This window comes from Pediculus humanus, genomic scaffold (assembly GCF_000006295.1).
Source record: "Pediculus humanus corporis 1103172107561 genomic scaffold, whole genome shotgun sequence".
In the NCBI taxonomy this organism is placed as follows: domain Eukaryota; kingdom Metazoa; phylum Arthropoda; class Insecta; order Psocodea; family Pediculidae; genus Pediculus; species Pediculus humanus.
Window position 1 is genome coordinate 696,431 of NW_002987176.1, and position 18,918 is coordinate 715,348.

Genomic DNA, 18,918 nt, shown 5'->3' on the forward strand with positions numbered 1-18,918 from the left:
AACGAGAGATTTTTATTCGAGTGGTTTTTTTTTTATAACCTTTTTCGAACCTTTTAACTCTTTCACGAATTCAAATAATAAATAAAACAATCAATAAGGAAATGTTGTGTTTGTTAGTTAGTCTTCGTTACAACAACAACTACAAACAAAAAAAAAAAAAAAGAAAAATTAGACACGATTTCACGGTGCCTAAAGCGTGCCTGCACGCCATTAAACGTTTTCTTTTCATTTCTATTTTTTTTTACAACATGAAATTTTTATTTGTTTGTTTGTTTTTTATCCTCCTCAGTATTCCTTTTCTGAAACGTGTTGTGGTTGTTGTTGTTGTTTAAAAAATACTGGAGCTGGTATTTTGCTTTGAGATCCGTCGTATTTAACGTCTTTTCTCTTGTTCGGTGATGATGACTTTTCATTGTAATCTCCAGAACAATTTTCCATTTTCCTAAGGCTACCGTTATTTTTAACCCATTCGCTCGTGAAATCTAAATCGTCTGAATTCGAATCTGATTTTTTATCCGGGGATGACGATGATGATGATGATTCTTCGAATATTCCAGAATACTGATTTATTATTTCTTTCATTTTTAATAATATCGTTTTGTCGTCGTTTAAATTTTTGGTTTTAAGCAAATCAGCCAGTAAGGGTGACATATTATTTTTGGATTCTCCAGACTTTTGCATTATGCGTTTAACACCGCCGGGTAATGAGTGAGAACCTAAACTGCTTCGACCTACGCTGTTTCGTACGAAATTCGATGGCGAGTATCCGTCAGAATTTATTCCAGGTCGTTTTTTACCCTTTCCGTTCCAGGTACCGAATTTGTTTTCGGAGGCACTTTTCGCGTTTTGCGGAGGTATGGGAGTTTCGACCGAATTATATCGTCCGGGAGTCGCGGACCGACTTCGCGGCGTTTTTCTTATTTCGTTTTCCTTATTCGATTTCCTTCGACACGAATTCGCGTCGTTAACGGCCGAGTACCTTCTCGATGGTATTTGACTCTCGATTTGTCCACCCGGAGACGAACTCCTGGAACTTATTCGCGAAGTCGGTTTCTTTTTTATTGTTTGAGTTTTTAAAGGTGATTTACTTACGTCTGCCGACGCGATCGGTGATGGTTTTTTGTTGATTTTCTTTTTTGGTTCCTCCTCGCTTTGACGTTCGTTATTTGCGGATGAGTTGATGCTCTCCGAGGTAGGGCTCTCTGTGGAAAAAAACAAAACGAAAAACATTAATATTTATTCCGAATAAAAATAAACTGGAAGAATTGATTTATTTTTACTTACCTATAGGATCTGAGCCTTCTGCCGAAGAACTTCCGCAATTTTTAAGTTTTCCACTTTTGATGTCGTTCGAAACCAACTTTCCTTCGCCCATGACCGGTGATGTAACAATTAAACCTAAACTACGATATCCTTCGTCTGAAACTTCTGAACCGCTATCATTGTGTTTACTGTCCTCGCTATTTACATGGTCTTTTGCTTCTAACGTTATTTTTGCCCTTCTACTCGGTTCGGTTTCTGCATCCGTTAATTGTGTAGCCGTTAAATATTTAACGTCGTCGCACTGTTGAGTTCCAACCTCTGAAATTTTTTTCTTTTGTTCGTCCACGTTTCGAAGAGATGGAGAACGACTTCGATTACGACTAGCCATTGTGGGTGAATTATAACTGGGATGAAGAGCAGCTCCTGGAGAAGCGCTCCTACCCCGTTTCGGTGAAACGGTATCGCGTCTGGTGCCATCAAGTAAAATCGTAGAAATGTATTTTTGAGGATTCAAACCACCCTTTTTACCACCCTCTCGTTTGGGAGTCGGAGAACGTGATCTGTTCACGCCGTTTGTATAACCCGGTAAAAAATCCCTATAATCCCGTCCTCCGTGACCGCTTGAAGAACTCGATGCGGATGAACGACGAGTTCGAGGCGGAGACCTAATCGTATATATATTATGTAATAAATATTATATTAACGAGATCAACAAAATAAATTTTTTTTTTTTTTTTTTACGGACGCGACTTACCTCTCGTAAAGAACTTGAGCGTTATTCAACTCTAAGGCTCCATTATTTTTGAGCACGAGTTTTGATGATAAAGCCGTTTTGTGTCCGGACCTACACCGACACGGATCGTGCTTATCAAGGTAATGGGAAAGAGTATCCCAACCGCCACCGACTCGAACCATGACATGACTTCTTAATATCTTTAAAAAAAAACAAACGATTGCATTTTAACTGATATAAACGAGGAACAAACAAACAAACAAACAACCTTTCGCAACGTTCAACTTTTTTTTTTTTTTTTTGTATGCAAAAGTCAAAACGTCGAACGAAATCATGTCAATAAGAGTAGTCAAAACAAACATACGATAAGACAATTACATTTAAAAAAAAAAAAAATCAGTTAACATTAACGTCAAAGAATAAAAAAAACGAGAACGCCGCGTAATCAATATCTCATTGAATTTTAAATAATAACCGCGTTATTTTATATTACGAACGGAACCTTTGTTTTCTAGGCTTTAAATCCCTTCCCCCTCCTCCTCCCCGCCCCCCGGAGAAAAAAAAACACATTTTAATTTTTCTATTCGTGTTGACTCGAGTTAATTATAGAAAAATTCTATTTTCTACACGATTGATTCGAAAATTAACGGCAATTTTTTTTTTTTAACAAGGCCTCCTCGAATTATTGCCCAACATCGAAAATTTATTAAAAAATTATCATCATCATCATCATTATTATTATTATTACATATCGCAAAGGGTTGAATAAACCCTTGACATGTATTAAACAATAAAAAAACAAAAACATTACGCGGGCCCCTAAATATAATTGATTTACGATGCGAGAAAAATTAAATTCTGAATTGAATTATAAAAAAAATGGAAATTAATGACGTTCTTTGCATAATAATAATGATAATGATAATAATGATAATAATTCAAACTTGTTTTTTTTTTTGTCACATAAACGAACAAACCGCAATAAACAACCGACAATTTGTTTTTTCAAAAAATTTATTTACACAAGGCAAAAAACACTAAAAAAAAAAAAAAAATTGAAAACGAATAATAATAATGATGATAATAATAATAATAATAAAAACAATAAAACATAAATTTTTTAAAATTAATGGCGAAAAAAAAAAGAAAAAAAATTAGGCTAAGAGTGACTGGTGAAAGTGTTTTCTTATCGAGTGATTGCATAAGACATATATATATATAAACATATTATTATTATTATTTTTTTTTCCAGGTTGCAAACCTGGCCGGGTGTCCTTTGCCTTGAATTATTTACTTTTTTTAAAAAAAAATTTACACTTACCCTCACGAATATGAGAACTTTGGTATCGCCGATCCTGTATTTTCCTTCTGAAACTCTTATCATTGGAAATTGCGTCGGACAGGTACATTTTTCCACGAGATCTCGAACCTACAAACAAAAAAAGAAATGAATTTAATTAAAATCCTTTTTATTATTCCCTGCCTGAAAAATTTATAACCATAATTTTAGAATACGAGCGTGGGGGGTAGGATGGGGTGGGGGGAAAGAAGAGAAAGAGAAAGAAAATAAATTTTATCGCCGATATTTCGTTTCGAAAACAATAATAATAATAATAATAATAATACGCCGGGATTTTCCTCCTTTTAAAATTTTCCACACTTTATTGCGATTTATGCGATTTGTGTGCAGCACACGAAGGGGGTTTCCCAATAAAAAAAAGGGTTTAAAAAAAACATTCGTACGTATTTTTACCGATTAATCCGTCATAATTTTGTAAATATGAAGGATGCGATGCTAATGTCACCCCCCTCCCCATTATTACGTTTTTTAAATAATTAAATTAAATAAAAAATAATTTTGGTAAGTTAAGGTGTGCTTTATACCACGTAATTTTAATTTAACCCTGATCTACTTTTGCATTAGTCACGATTATTAAAAATTGTTAAAAAAAAAAAAAAAAAAAAGGTCAAATCGCTTATTTAGTGTTGTTGTTGTTGCTGTTATTAATTTTGCTAAAATTAAATGCATTAAAGCAAAATAATAATAATAATTTTTTTTCTCAATGACTGAATCATTTTTTTTTTTTTAAATTTAAAATTAAACGGTAAAAAATGTGTTGATGATGACACGTCGTCAATCGTACAAAGTGTCACCAACAGTCATGAACGCCTTCTTTGTTCTTTCACACTGACTTTGAGAAATTTTGAATAATAATAATAATAATAATAATAAATGATTTAACTCGTTGTTTTTTTTCTTACGAATTTTTTTTAAAAAAATACAAAAAAAATTTTTTTATTTGCGAGAGTCAAACAAACAAACGAGTCACGAATCGAATAATAAATAAAAATCAACAAACACACAAACACACACATAAAATTTTTTTTTTTTTTATTACGATTTTTCATTGCCCCCTCCTCTCTCTTCCTCCTCTCTACTGCCATTAGGCTAAAACTTGAAAACGCCAAAAACAAAACAAACAACAAATTTATGAAATTAGTAATAAAAAAAATCGTGAAGTAAATAATAATAATTTTTTTCCCTCCAGGCGTTTTATTTGTTAAGATCGATATTATATGAAAAATTTACATATAAAATTTGAACATGTTTCTCTCTCTCTCTCTCTCTTCTCGTTGTAACAATTACGAGATCGAGTTAAACTCTGACATCAAATAGAAAAAAAACCTTACGTAAAAAAATTGACGATGATAATAATGATAATGATATCTAATTAAAAATCGTGTTACAATTTACATTTTGCGTACCCACAGAGTAAATATAATAATAATTGAATTTAAAATAAATTTTTTTTTTGTTTCGAACAAAGGAAAAAAATCTCCACTCCTGGATTAAGGTGTGCCACCACTACCACCATTCTAGTTCCACTCCCACATTTCCTACACTCGATTTTATTTATGTTTTTTACAATTTTTTTAAAAAAAAAAGTATTCGATTCGATTGAATAACTTTTAAAAAAATTAAACGAGTATTAAATAATATATATCAACAACCCTATTGTTTAACATATAATTACGTCACACGATACTGTTAATGATAATAATAATGGCAAACGAGTAGTAGTAGTAGTAGTAGTAGGGAGAGGCGTTTATTAAATAAAAAGAAATAGTCAAGTGAGATGGTCAAGAGATTGTTTAAATGTGTGTAAAAAGAAAAATAACGTTACTTTTAAAAAAAAAAGAAATGAAAATGAAAATAAATTAAACGTTGAGTTTATAATGTGACAAGTATAATAAATCAGTTAATGTTATATTATAAATGATTTTTTTTTTTATTTTGCACCTTCCATAACTGCTCCCAGTCGTCGCCATTTTTTTTTTTTTTTTTTTATTACGGTCGAGACCATATATGTGAACTATTTGGTCGGTCGGGTGGTCAACGGCACTTTAAACAACAACAACAACGTCGTGTATGTATATATACAGAAAACAAACCAGAAAAGGTCACTCTCATTTTATAAAATTTAATTTAAATTCATTATTATTATTATTAATAAGGTTGTTATCGACGTTTTTCTCTCTCCCCACCCCCTCTCCTCCTCCCCGCTCTCCTCAACTTCGTTTCGTTTCTTGGTTTGTTTTTTTTTCTAATTGTAAATTTAAATAATTAAATAATAAATAATTTTTCTTTTTAACCGGATAATTTATGAAACGCAAAACACACACACACACGCACTCATACACACACACACGCACGCACGCACACACACACACCGGTTCAATAGAAAAAAAAAATTATATGTATATATAGGTAACTTCCTACTACGTTATTAAATAAGGAAAACTATCAATTCAATTATAATAATTACCAACGAGTTTCTTTTTCTTTCTATTTATTTATTTATTTATTTTTTTGTTGTTGTTTTGAATGAACGTTCCCCGGTAACAAAAGAAAAAAAGAAAAAGAAAAAAAAAATTTATTCCGGAAAAATTTTTAACAATAAATAAATAAATAAAAAGAAATTTCAAAAGATTTTAAATTAATTAAATTTTAATTTCCTGTGTGAAAAAAAAAGAGGGACGAGAGGAGGAGGGACGGAAACGTAGGCGGGGGGAGAGAGAAAGAGGGAGGCAAGGGGAAGGGAAAAAGGGGGGGGAATTCAAAATGGTTAAATCTACAAAAATGAGAGAGAGAAAGAGAGAGAGAGAATTTGAAAATCGAGAATAGTAATTTTTTAAAAACAAGTGAAAAATAAATTATTTTTGTCAAAAAAACTATATCGGAGACCAAAAAACTTTTCGAAAAAGAGAGAGAGAGAGAGAGAGAGAGAGAGAGAGAGGGGAGGGGAGAGAGAGAAAGAAAGAGATAGACATATAAACGGAGCCAAGTTTTGCCAAAGAAATCCTCTGAAAAATCAATACTATTTACGTTTCGGTTAAAAAATAAAAAATTATTCCTTCGGTTATCTTTACGGACGAACGAACGGTAAAAAACGTTATCAATGTTATCAATAATTTAAAAATTATTATTATTAATTAAATCATTTTAAATTGATCGGCTTTTGACGCCATTTATTATAACGAAAAAAAAAAAAATTGTTGACATTTAAATGAGTGACGCACGAATTACGTTAAATTTCTATCACGTGTTATAATAATCTCATAGAGTATATATTAAAACCAATTTTTATTCAGTTCATTCACATCAATTATTATTATTATCAAATGTTATATAAAAAATTATTAACCGTAAACGACGACAACCCTTAACAATAAACGTCGCGACTGTGTGTGTTTTTTTTTTTTTTTTTTTTTTGAAGACAAACAAATTAAAATATAAAAAAAAATATAAAATGGCGTCATGACTAATGTTATTTTATTTTATTTTCGTTCATTCAAGTTTGATCGATTTTATATACATTTTATTTTATTTTCACAAGGACAATATGAAAAATATTAAAACGTTATAAAGACGAAAGTGGGTTAAATCATTAAATAAAAAGAAATTTTTATTTAATAAAAGAGAGAAAGAGAGAGAAAAGACTGCAATCGAACATTCGAAAAAAAAAAGAAAAGAAAACCCGACGTCATTTACTGACAATGTGACCGCCGACTACCTAAAAAATGTACAAAATTTAAATTTTTTTCTTTTTTTTGTTAAACAATGAATAAAAATAAAAAAATTTTTAACAACAACAACAACAACAACAATAAAAACAACTTTCTTTCCTTTTTTTAAACGAATCAATTAACGATAAAAAAAATAAAAATAAAAAATTAACGAGCTTTATATATGTAAAAAAATTGCAAAAAAATTCAAAGGTCGGGTCAAGTTAAAAAGATGACACTTTCAACATGTTTTTACCATTCAATTCCACAAATATATTATTATTATTATTTCCATATAAAACGATTGCGAATGTGAGAAAACAATTTTAAATTTTGTATTTCGACAAAAGTGTCCCCTTCATATAAATTAATTACAATTTAAAAAGTCGTTTTTTTTTTTTGTAGTGTCAAAAGATTTGTACAAATATATTTTATTTTACGATGGGATGATAAAAATCCAAGGATTGTTTCCAAACAAACAAAAACAACCAAAAAGAAAAGTTATTATTTCCCACGCGAAAACAAAAAAAAAAAACATTTTTTTCATCGTGGACGATAATAGCGATTACCAAATTTGTACTTTTTAAATTGTACAAACTCCGCGACAAACGGCTCGTAAAGTTTTTAGTTTTCGCGATAAAGGGGCTTTTAATATATATATATATATATTTAAATTATTCATTTCGTTTTATTTTAATAAGTGGAAATATGATTTTGACATCTCGATTTCCTCGAGGGAAAAAACAAAAAGTTTTAACAACAAACACAAAAAACAGACCAGCTCAACAAACAAATGATTAATCCTTTGGTTTAACGTAAAACTTTTCATAATTAATTTTTTTTTATTAATTGAAGTGACAAGAACAACGACTTGGGGACTTAAGGGGGGGGGGCACGTACATCAACAACTTTTTGCTTTGTTTGTTTGTTCTTTTGTCGCATGTGTTTGTGTTTTCAGTACTGATTGCTTTTTTTTATTTAATTCAAACATAAATGGAATCGAACGTGTTTGGCTTTTATTATTCTTATGTTAAATTTAAAATTATTTTTAAATATATTCACGAGTTTTCATGAGATTTCAAAACTTTGTCTTGTGACCGATTCGAGGACACGATTATTCCAGTTGAACGGGGGGAAAACAACAACAAACAATTGACATGAAAAAATTTCATCGTTTTCTTTAAAAACAGCACGATTTCACATGCAGAAGAAGTAAAAAAAAAAAATTCTTAGAACAAGAAAATCGTGTTTTTTCTTTTTTTTTAATGAAAAGTTTCACGATTTCAAATAAAAAAAAAAAAAAAGATAATAACGATAACGATAATAATGATAAAGAATGACTTATTTTTTTCTTTATTATTATTATTATTCGAAACATTCATTAAAAAAAAAAAAACACGAGTCGTAAAATTAAAAACAATTCGTTTTGTTTTCGCGAGTTTAAAAAAAAAAAAGGAAACGGAACTTGTCGATCCCTATTGACGGTTTAACCGACAGGATTTACGCGCCAAAATCAACATCGAATGTTCCATTGTCGTGTCAATAATAATTATTTTCTTTTCCTGGGTTTCAAACGCCGCGGGAAAAAAGAGACAAACAAAAAAAAAAAAACAAACGCGACAACCGAAAACGTCTTAAATTTACCGCAATCAAAATTATGACCTCAACAAACAATGAAAACAACAACAAAAAATTTGAGCCAAATACTATTGCGTAATAATTAAGAAGAGTGAGAGAAACAAAACAAAACAAACAAACAAACAAATTTTTTTTTTTTTTATTATATAGAAGGTGTAATCGTGAATTGTTTCAACGGCTTTCGAATCTCTCTCACACTCTCTCTCTCTCTCTTTTTATCCATCTCACTTTCCTCATTCTATATTTTTACACACTTTTAAAATCTATACCATAAAAAATATAACGCGCACACACACACAAGTCAATTCTCATTAAAAAATAAGAAAAATTAAATAAATCTCCACCCCGATTTTCATTCATTCATTCATTTTCTTTTTTTGAAACAAAACATCATCCGAAATACAACAACAACAACAACTACACAACAACAACAACAACAACTACACAACAACAACAACAACAACTACAACAACAACAACAACAACAACAACAACAACTACAACAACAACAACTACAACAACCTTTTTCCAATCAATAATAAATTATCCAATTTTCTCCAATATAAAATAAAAAATAATAAATAAATAATTAGAAATTTTTTTTTCATCATGAACGATATCGAAAAACCGCAGGAATTTTTATACTCGTGTTCAATCACACACTGCCTGCCATAAATAAAAGGTTGTTGTAAAACGGTTAAAAAAATTTCATAATAATAATAATAATAAAAATATTTTGCTAAAGAAAAGAAAAGGAAAAAAAACACAAAACGTTCTCTCTCTCTCTCTCTTAAAGTTCCTTTTCTTTAACGTTTGTTTATTATTTCACCACGACTACAACGATATTATTAATATTATTATTATTATTATAAATAATTAAACCTTGAACGTTGGAAAAACTATTAAAATTAAATTACCGACATTTGCTTTTTTATTATTATTATTATTACTATTACCATTTGACACTTAAAGAAAAAAAAAAAAAAATTATCGAACGTCAATTTCATAATCGGTCATAATGACGTGAGTTTTTTTTTATAAATATGGCGGCTTTTTTTTCTTTTTCTTTTTATAAATAAAATTAAATAATTTATATAAAACGGGTTTTGTAGAAAACAAAATGGACGAGAATCCTTGAAGAAAAAAACAACCCCCTTTAACAAAAAAAAAAAAACATCCCTTTTCGAATAATAAAAAAAAAAAAAAAAAAAAAAATTAATTTTTACTGCTACTCTACCACTACCCGATTTCCGAGAAAAATGTTAAAATACTAATAATAATAATAATATTTTTTTTTTTGACGAGGGGAATCCGAAATTTTTTTTTTTTTTTTTTTCACACGAAAATAATAATAATAATAATAATAATAATAAAAAGAAATAATATTTATTATTATTCATCGGAATGTAATATAATAATAAATAAATTTAAAAGAAAATAAAAGGAGGAAGGGAGGGAGGGAAGGGAAGGGCAAAATCACCTGAAAACCTGAACCTTTTTTTTTTAGAGAGAGAGAAATGATTTGTATGTGTTCGTTAAATTCTTTTCTGCGTTACGCAAAAATTATTTTTCCTATCGATAAATTTCATGTTTTAAACGAATTATTATTATTATTATTATTATTATTATTATTATTATCATCGCTTTCAGTTAAACTTTTGTGCATCATAATGAATGAATTGATGATGATGATGATGATGCCATCATTCATTTATCGAACGTCAATTTTTTTTTTACGATTGTATGTACGAAGCTGTATGACGCGTTATTATTGACATTTTTTTTTTCTTACTTGAAATTTTTATTATTTATATAAAAAAATTTCATTCTCATTACTCAGGTACGAGAGAGAGAGAGAGAGAGAGAGAGAACTAATTAGTGTTTTTTTTTGCTAAAATTAATAATAATAAAGAACAAAGAAAAATTAGTGAAGGGAGTTCGCGAGCTTGGAAGAGAATCGGGAAAATGAGAGGTTAATTTATCCAAAATGTCACACACATACATTATTTTTGTTTTTTTTTTTTGTATATCGATGTAAAAAGTCGAGAGAGAGAGAGAGAGAGAGAGAGAGAGAATGGGTTTTTAAAAAAATCACGTTTCTAAACACTTATTGTTTTCATTAAATGTTAGTCAGCACAATTTCATTTAGAAAAAAAGGGAAAAGAAAAAATTCAATGTCAATGAGTCGACATGAAGAAAATTTTGTTTAAAAAAAAAAAAACGTGAAAAAAACACCAAATAAGGAAAATTCCGAATGGAAAACAAAAAAAGGAAAGAAATTAATTCTTTTAGTTCGTTTTTTTTTTTTTTTTTGTTTTTTCCCTGCCACGCTGTCGTCGTAAAGGTTAATTGTGAAATATACAACAAAAAAAAAATCGATGAGAAAAGCAAAGTGAGCTTTTTTATTGGATTTCCCAGTGAATCGTCATTTTAAAAAAATTTTTATACTTTTTTTTAAAAGAAAATATTGGCACGTTAAAAAGAATTTTAATAATGTTCTACTTTTCATTAAAACTAACCACCCACGCTTATAAAAACGTCAATTTTTATACTTTTTCTTTTTCCCTCCCTTCTTCCCTCCCTCTCTCACTCTCTCTTTCTCTCTCCCTCCCTCCCACCGCTCTTTTTTACGACAAAGTGGATAAAATCAATAAAAAAATGAAATTTTTAAAAATTTGATTGATTTTTAAAGTGGAAAGGTAGGGGGAGGATTATGGTGGGGGGCGGGGGATTTTGCTGACGTAAACAATATTGACGACTTACCATTTCGTCGAGGTTTTTAAGATCGTTTGTAATGATCTGCGGTATGGGACCATAGGGCACGATGCATTCTTCTTCATCTTCCGACGAGGATTCGTCTTCTGTGTCACCTCTGGCAAGACGTTGTTCGGCAGCTATTTCCCTATCGATTTCCCTTTCCATTTGAACCAATATGGGTGCGAGCATTCCAAATTTCGCTCCTCTCCTCGCCACTTCCAACAAACATAAAATAACATTTTTCTCATTTTTTCTCATAATAAGATCATCCGTTTCGAATAAGAGACATTCGATTATTTCGAGTCCGTGACGGCAAAAATCTATAAAATTCGACACGTTATCACGAGCGAAAAACGTTCCCGGTTTCGCCGACAGCCTATATATTATCTCTCCCATTTTCGTTATGGGAAGAGCCGTTTTCGTCATTATCGATGCCGTTAATGCTTGGGAAGATGTCATTTTTTTCAAATGTTTTCTCGCGACGTATTCTTCGGCTGATTTTTTCACGCTGTTCGCATGCTGGAAACAAAAAAAAAAAAAAATTTAATTACAATCTCTACGAACTGATAATTAAATGTTTTGTAATTTCAACATTTTCAACTTGTGAGCGCAAAAACAAGGCAAGCAATGAAAAAACAATAAAAGGTGAGAATCAAGATGAACTTTTAAGAGAGAGAGAGAGAGAGAGAAAAAGCTAAAAGATACAATTGACGTAGTCACTCACATTAGCAATAAAGAATCATAACTATTTTCCTTTCAAAGAAAATTGATTAGTCATTTTAACATCTGATTTTTTTTTTTTTTCTATTCTAAATAGTTTTCCTATTGTTATAAAAATTTTTTAATAGGTCATAAATAAGTCAACAGTTCAATGGCTAATTTTTTTCTTTTCTTTTTTTGTTGTTGTTGTTGTTGTCGTATCGCTTGCTTATTTAACTTTTCCCATAATCGCGACTTTTGATTGAATATATGATGTGGAAAAAAAAAAAACTGTCTGTATATATTTGTATATATTACTACATTAATATAGTTATTCTAAGGACAATAAGTTATTATATTTGAATGAAAACATAAAAATAAACCGACGTCCTTGTGTTGTTAAAAGTTAATTAGAACAAAAAATCAGTTTCGTTTAATTCTTACGTTAGTAAAAAAAAAAAATAAATTAAAATTCATTAAGCATTATTATCGATTTCCGATATATAAAAAAAAATACATTTCGTATCCATTTTTGAGTTTTTCCATTTCCTTTTTTTTTTTTTTTTCTTCCATTCATAATTACGCGGTAAAATTGTAAAATTAATTCTTATGACGTCTTTAAATGACGTAAATTTACCTTATTTCTCTCTCTCTCTCTCACCGAAATTTTATATGTAAATAAAGAGGACAAAAATTTCTTTTTACATTATTCAATAGAATATTTGTTTTTTTTTTTTTTTTTAAAGAAATATTCGAAGGGAAAAATGAATTATTTTTTTTTTTTTGCACAAACGAAAGTAAATATTTGTTTAATAATAATAATAATAATCGATAGTGAAATTATTACATTAAATCTCTCTAAACCTTTTTCTCGTTTATTTATTTATTTATTTATTTTGGATTGTGTGTGTGATTATACCGCAATCGATAAAAAATTATCAATCCATTTCGTCAACTTTCACAAATAAAAAAATTTTTTTTTTTTTTTTTTACGATTGTAAGATAGGCGGACACACACGCACACGCACGCACACGCACACGCACACGCACAACAAACACATTACGTACAAACGTAAAACGTATGAAAACATATGAATGTTATGGTTTATCGTTATTTTAACGTTTATGAATGTTTAGTCAAATAATAATAAAGAAGAAGAATAAAAAGAGGAAAATTTTTATTTCCTGAATGAAAATTCATACCTTAATTTCTATTATGCCCAACCTTTTTTTCTCTTTCTTTTTTTGAAATAACGATGTACCTTAAAAAGTGTGTGTGTGTGTGTGTGTGAGTCGTCTTACAAGGAGTGTAACAATTTGTATACGCATAAACATTTTTTTTTTTTTTTTATTTTATTTTAATTGCAATATCATCGCCTTAAGCCATCGATTTTTAAAATCTTAATTTATAAACTAATGGACATTTTCACAAAGTTATAACGAAAAAAAAAAAAAAAACGTGAGCATTAATAAGTTAGCTTTAAAAGGATTAAAAAAAATTTTTTTATCACTCCTTTTCTTTCTTTCTTTCTTTCGATGATACCGCAAATTCTAACAAATTACCAAATGGGAGAGGGGGGAGGGGAAGGAAAAAGAAAAACAGCAAAGTAATTTGTAACTTGTGACGCGAAAAGACTAATAATAAATATTTCGCTACAAAGAAGAAGAAAAAACGGTAAAATCATTTAAAGTAACGTGTAATCATTTCAATTTTACCTAATCTTATACACCATCATTTTGCAAATTTGCCTTAAAAAGAAAAAAAAAACAAACCGTTTGATTTTCTTGCCATTTTTTTCTTAAAAATTTATACCATAACCTGATGGTAATAATAATAATAATAATAATGTTTCGATTATGTTTTATAAAAATTTTTTATTACAAATCACAGTCCTTGAAAATCAATTTAAAAAAAATTTTTTTATGTAAATTTTATTAAATATTTTTTTGCATCGTAATAATTTTTTTATTATTTTTCTACTTCCACGACCTTTGTCAATAATAATAATAAATGTTAATAATCAACTTTATCAAAAATTATTTTTGTTTACTTTTTTTTTTTTTTTTTGTATTTCATTCGACGTTTGATAAGAAATGATAAGAATAAATGATTTGATGATTTCACACATAATTATTATCGATAACAACTTGTTTTGTTTTTATGTTGCCGCCATTTTCAACCTTAGCATTTACAACACAACAAGACACCTTAATTTTGTTCAATTAATTAAAATCCTTTCAATGACAATTTTTTTTTTTTTTATTATACCAATGAATATTTCGCCATTTTATACATTCGTACAAATTAATTAAACAAACTTTGCATTTTGATTAATTAATAAAACAAACAAATATTTAAAATACTTTTTGTTTTTTTATTTACTCACAAACTTGAAAAAATTTTTTTTTAACTAGAAAAAAAAAAAAAATCAATCGTAAGGGAAAGTAAAAAAATTTTATTTTAAAATTCTCTCAAGTTCGAATGAAATTGAATATTTATTAATTTACACCTTTTCTCCCTTGTTGATCTCTCTCTCTCTCTCTCTCTCTCTCTCTCTCTCTTTATCAAACTGTTAAGGTTAACCTCTAACGGTAAAAAAGTTCTTGATATACTTGGATTGAAACCTTTAAGCACATCGTATTTAAATAATGGCGACATATCGAAAACTATTTATTACAAAAGTATATAATTACATAACACTCACTGAAATTTTTTAATTGTCATACAAAAAAAAAAAAAAAGAAAAATTTTTTTAATGGCGGACGTGAGTCACAAAAACGTTTACGCGTATAATTTTACACATTTCTAAAACCTTCAAAAAAAATAATTGTCGGAAAAGCTCAGTAAAAAAAAAGAAAATTCGAAAAATAGGTCGACAAAAGGACGACCCACCCAAATTATATATATACTTGTATGCATTTTTTTTTTTTTTTAATTCATCAATCGAAAGTTTAAATAAATGATAATGATGATAACAACAAAGAAAAAAAATTATTTGTGTATAAAAAAAAAACCCGTTGACACATCCTTTTATTTTACATAATAAAAAAATGATTGAAAAGGAAAAACTTCGGAGTGAGAAACAACAAACAAAATCCGTTATAAAATCAATAATGATTCGATTAATTATTTTAAAAAAAAAAAAAAAACAATAATGGCGCGAATTTCAACAATTGCAAATACGTCATCAATATATAAAATTTCCTTTTTAATAAAATAATAAAAAAATTTGTAAGAAAAGTTATTCGAAATGAAAACTCTTTTCCCCCTCACCCCTCCCCTCTCAATCCCCCACCATTTAAACAGCAACTTAAAAGAAATCTTTAAAAACGCGCAATCAAACAACAACAACAACAACAACAATAATAATAATAATAAAAAATGATGAATGCCACTTTTCATTTCTTTCTTTTTTTCTTTTTTTTTTATCATAACTATTTTTCTTTTTTTCTTTCTTTCTTTTCTCTCTTTCTCTCTTTTTCCTTCTTACACTCTTTCAAACATTTTGGTTGCTTCATTCAATAATATTACAAAACCCGACAACAAACATCTCACTCTTTTTTTTACTCAATCACACACGTCTAAAAAAAAGCAAAGAGTTTATGAAAAGGTCAGACAACAAAATGATAATAATAACTTACGACCGAATTGAAATTTTTTTTTTTTTATGAAAAGCAATTTGTCATATTCAATAGTTAATAAATTTTATAAAATTGCAACAGGTAACAAAAAAAAAAAAATTATTTATCGATTATAATAATCTGAAATGGGGAGAAACAATAAAAATCTTTTTGACATTTTTTGAAAAATTATTAAAAGTTTAGAAAAAAAAATTTTTTTTTTAGAGCGACGACATAACTCGAACGAATATCTAATTACCAACATTACAAAACAAAAAAAAAAAAAAATAATAATAATAATAAAAAACTTTACTCAGTATCTTATATCAAACGCTTCGATTAATTTATATTATAAAAAAAAAAATTTTGCGGTCGTTCATAACGCATTAAATAAATAATTAAAACGATAATCGATCGATCGATCGATCGATCGATGAGTTAAAATGTTATTGACGATAGGAAATAATAATAATAATAATGGTACTACCTTACAAAGAACGACACCGGTTTCGAGTTTGTCCATGAAATTATCCACTGTGATTTCCAAATCTGAATATAATATGTTTAACCATTCTGCCAAATCTTCTTTCATGGCGTATAAATATTCTTCGGAAGATTTAAATGGTCTATAAGGTCTAGCTTCCAATAAAACTCCAGCCATATCTGCATAAAAAAACAAAAAAAATTATTTTAAAAAACTTTTTTTTATATTTCAAAGCATTTCCAACAACAACAACAAACAATACTCTCGTCGGTATAATTGCTGATTAAGCAAGGTTGTAATAAAAATCAAGGAGATTTACTTGGATTTCATTTCGTTTCGTGTTTGACGATTAACCAATTTTATCATTATTATTATTATTATTATTATTATTTTTTTCTTACTTTTAAATAAATATTTTTTAAATAAAAAAAAAAAGAATTTTAAAAAATTATTTATAATTAATTAATTGTTTGTTTGTCTTCGAAAAAGGAAAAGTGAAATTTTCTTTTTTTTTTAAATAAAAATTCTCTCTCTCTCCCTCCCTCTTTCTCTCTATCTATCTCTCTCTTTCGCGTCCCCCACTCGTAAATAAATAAATAAATAAATTTTTTTTTATTTAGTCGTAAAATAATTTAAATAAAATTTTAGGTTGATATCAAATTATATACGTGGATTTTTTTTATTTGGCAATAATATACATAAGAGAAACTCAATTCATTATAAAAAAAAAAAAAAAAATTTAAATAATAATAATAATAATAATAATAATAATGATTAATTTACCGGTTTCGGAGACAATTTCGCAAATTTTTTCTTTTTTTTTCTTAACGGATTAACAAATAATTTAAACAAGTCTCGTTACATAATAAATTTAAAAAAAAAAGAAGAAATTGTTTATAAAAAATTTTTTTTTGCAAAATCAAGTTAAAAAAATATATGAATAAGACTAAACGATTGATAACAAGAAAATTATTAAAAAAAAAAAAATTACACAATTTATTTGTCAGATAATAATAATAATAATTATTATTATATTATTACTTTACTTTAAACTTTTTAAATTAAATTGCAATTAAAAAACAAATTTCATAATTAATTAATTGCAAAAATAGGAATAATAATAAGCAAACATTTAATACGAAACATTTTTGTTCAAAAAAAAAAAAATAATAATGATATAAAAACGAGGGGAGAAAAGAGACCCCCCCCCCAATTAATTACAAAAAAGAAAAAAATTCCCGCCGTCAATCATATACGAATTATTCAACCTGATTATTAAACAAATATATAAAATTAAGTGGATAAGTAGATAATGTAACTACAAATTATTATCATATCTCTCTTTTCATTGTACCTGTGTGTGTGTGTGTGTGCGCGTGTGAGTAACGTTAAAAATAACCGTGTCATGCACATTACAAAGTCAAAAAACCAAAACCCTTGTTATAAAAAAAAAAAAATAATTATTTTTAATAAATAAATAATTAATAAGAACGAGCCCGATGAACTTTTCATAAAAAAAAAAAAAAAAAAAAACAATCAACGATCCCAAATCAATTAAATTTATGTACCTATGTAATTATTTATTAAAAATATTTATATACTTTCACCTCATTTTATTTTTTATTTTTTCCCCTCGAACTGGGGCAACGAAAACTAAATAAAAATTTTTTTTTTTTTTTTTGGTAATTCCCTTGAATTTGTTATTAAAAAAAAAAAAAAAAAAACTTTTTCATGACTCGAACCTTAATTTCCCCCCCCCCCCAAAAAAAAGAAAAACAATCGATAAATAATAATAATAATTAATATTAGAATAATTATTTCGTTCAGATGACGCCATTAAAATTAAAAATCATTTGAGAATGAATGAATGAATGAATGAATTTTTTTTGTCAAACAGTTTTTTCAAAATTAAAATATTTTGGCAAATTTTATAACAAAAATTAAATTTTTTGGTATGTAAAAATTTATTATTTAAATATATAAATAATCCGATGCCAAAATTTCGGAACATCCGGGTCAAAAGGTAAAAAATTCCTGTGGAAAAAAAAAACAAAAATTCTAGACTGTCAACGACCTTAAAAAATTTTTTTTTTTTTTAAATTCGTGAAAAAAAAAAAAAATGTCGAAAAATGCTTTAAGGAAAATGCTTTCATTATTACAAAAAATTTGTACGCCTAAACATTAACACACGCAAATTTTCCTTTTTTTTTTTACTTTCAGGTAGCAAAAAATTATAAAATAAAATTAATTATTAATAACAAACATAATAAAAAACTTTACGTTGAGATTTAATAAGTAAGTATCAAGTTAAAAACTTGGGGGGGAGGGGGAGGGGGCTTGGCAAAAGAAAAACGTCAGAATAAATTCATCATTACGTTTTTTTTTTTTTTTTTTTTTTTTTTTCACGGGCACCGGGAATTTTTCGGGCATACATTAATTTCCTTTTATATAAAAAAAATCAACAACTTTTAATTTTATTCCCTTAACAAGTATGAAAACAACAAACAACAAACAACAACAACAACAACAAAACTGAGTCATGTAATATTACTTTTATTTTTTTTCGTAAATCGAAACAAGTTATTCGATTCAGGTTAAAATAATTTTTTTTTTTTTTTTTTTAAAAAAATTTTTTATCCGAATAAACAAACAAACAA

At 27.7% G+C, this 18,918-nt stretch overlaps 1 protein-coding gene across 1 annotated transcript; it reads right to left on the bottom strand.

Moving 5' to 3' along the window:
* Positions 1–285: 285 nt before the first annotated feature.
* Positions 286–16,438, bottom strand: Phum_PHUM215460 (uncharacterized protein; the record flags this gene model as incomplete). The annotated part of the gene is made up of 6 exons (XM_002425641.1): positions 286–1,202; positions 1,285–1,928; positions 2,018–2,196; positions 3,318–3,425; positions 11,464–11,976; positions 16,265–16,438. 6 exons carry the CDS (start codon positions 16,436–16,438, stop codon positions 286–288), a joined length of 2,535 nt encoding a protein of 844 aa, XP_002425686.1.
* Between the last annotated feature and the right edge of the window lie 2,480 nt (positions 16,439–18,918).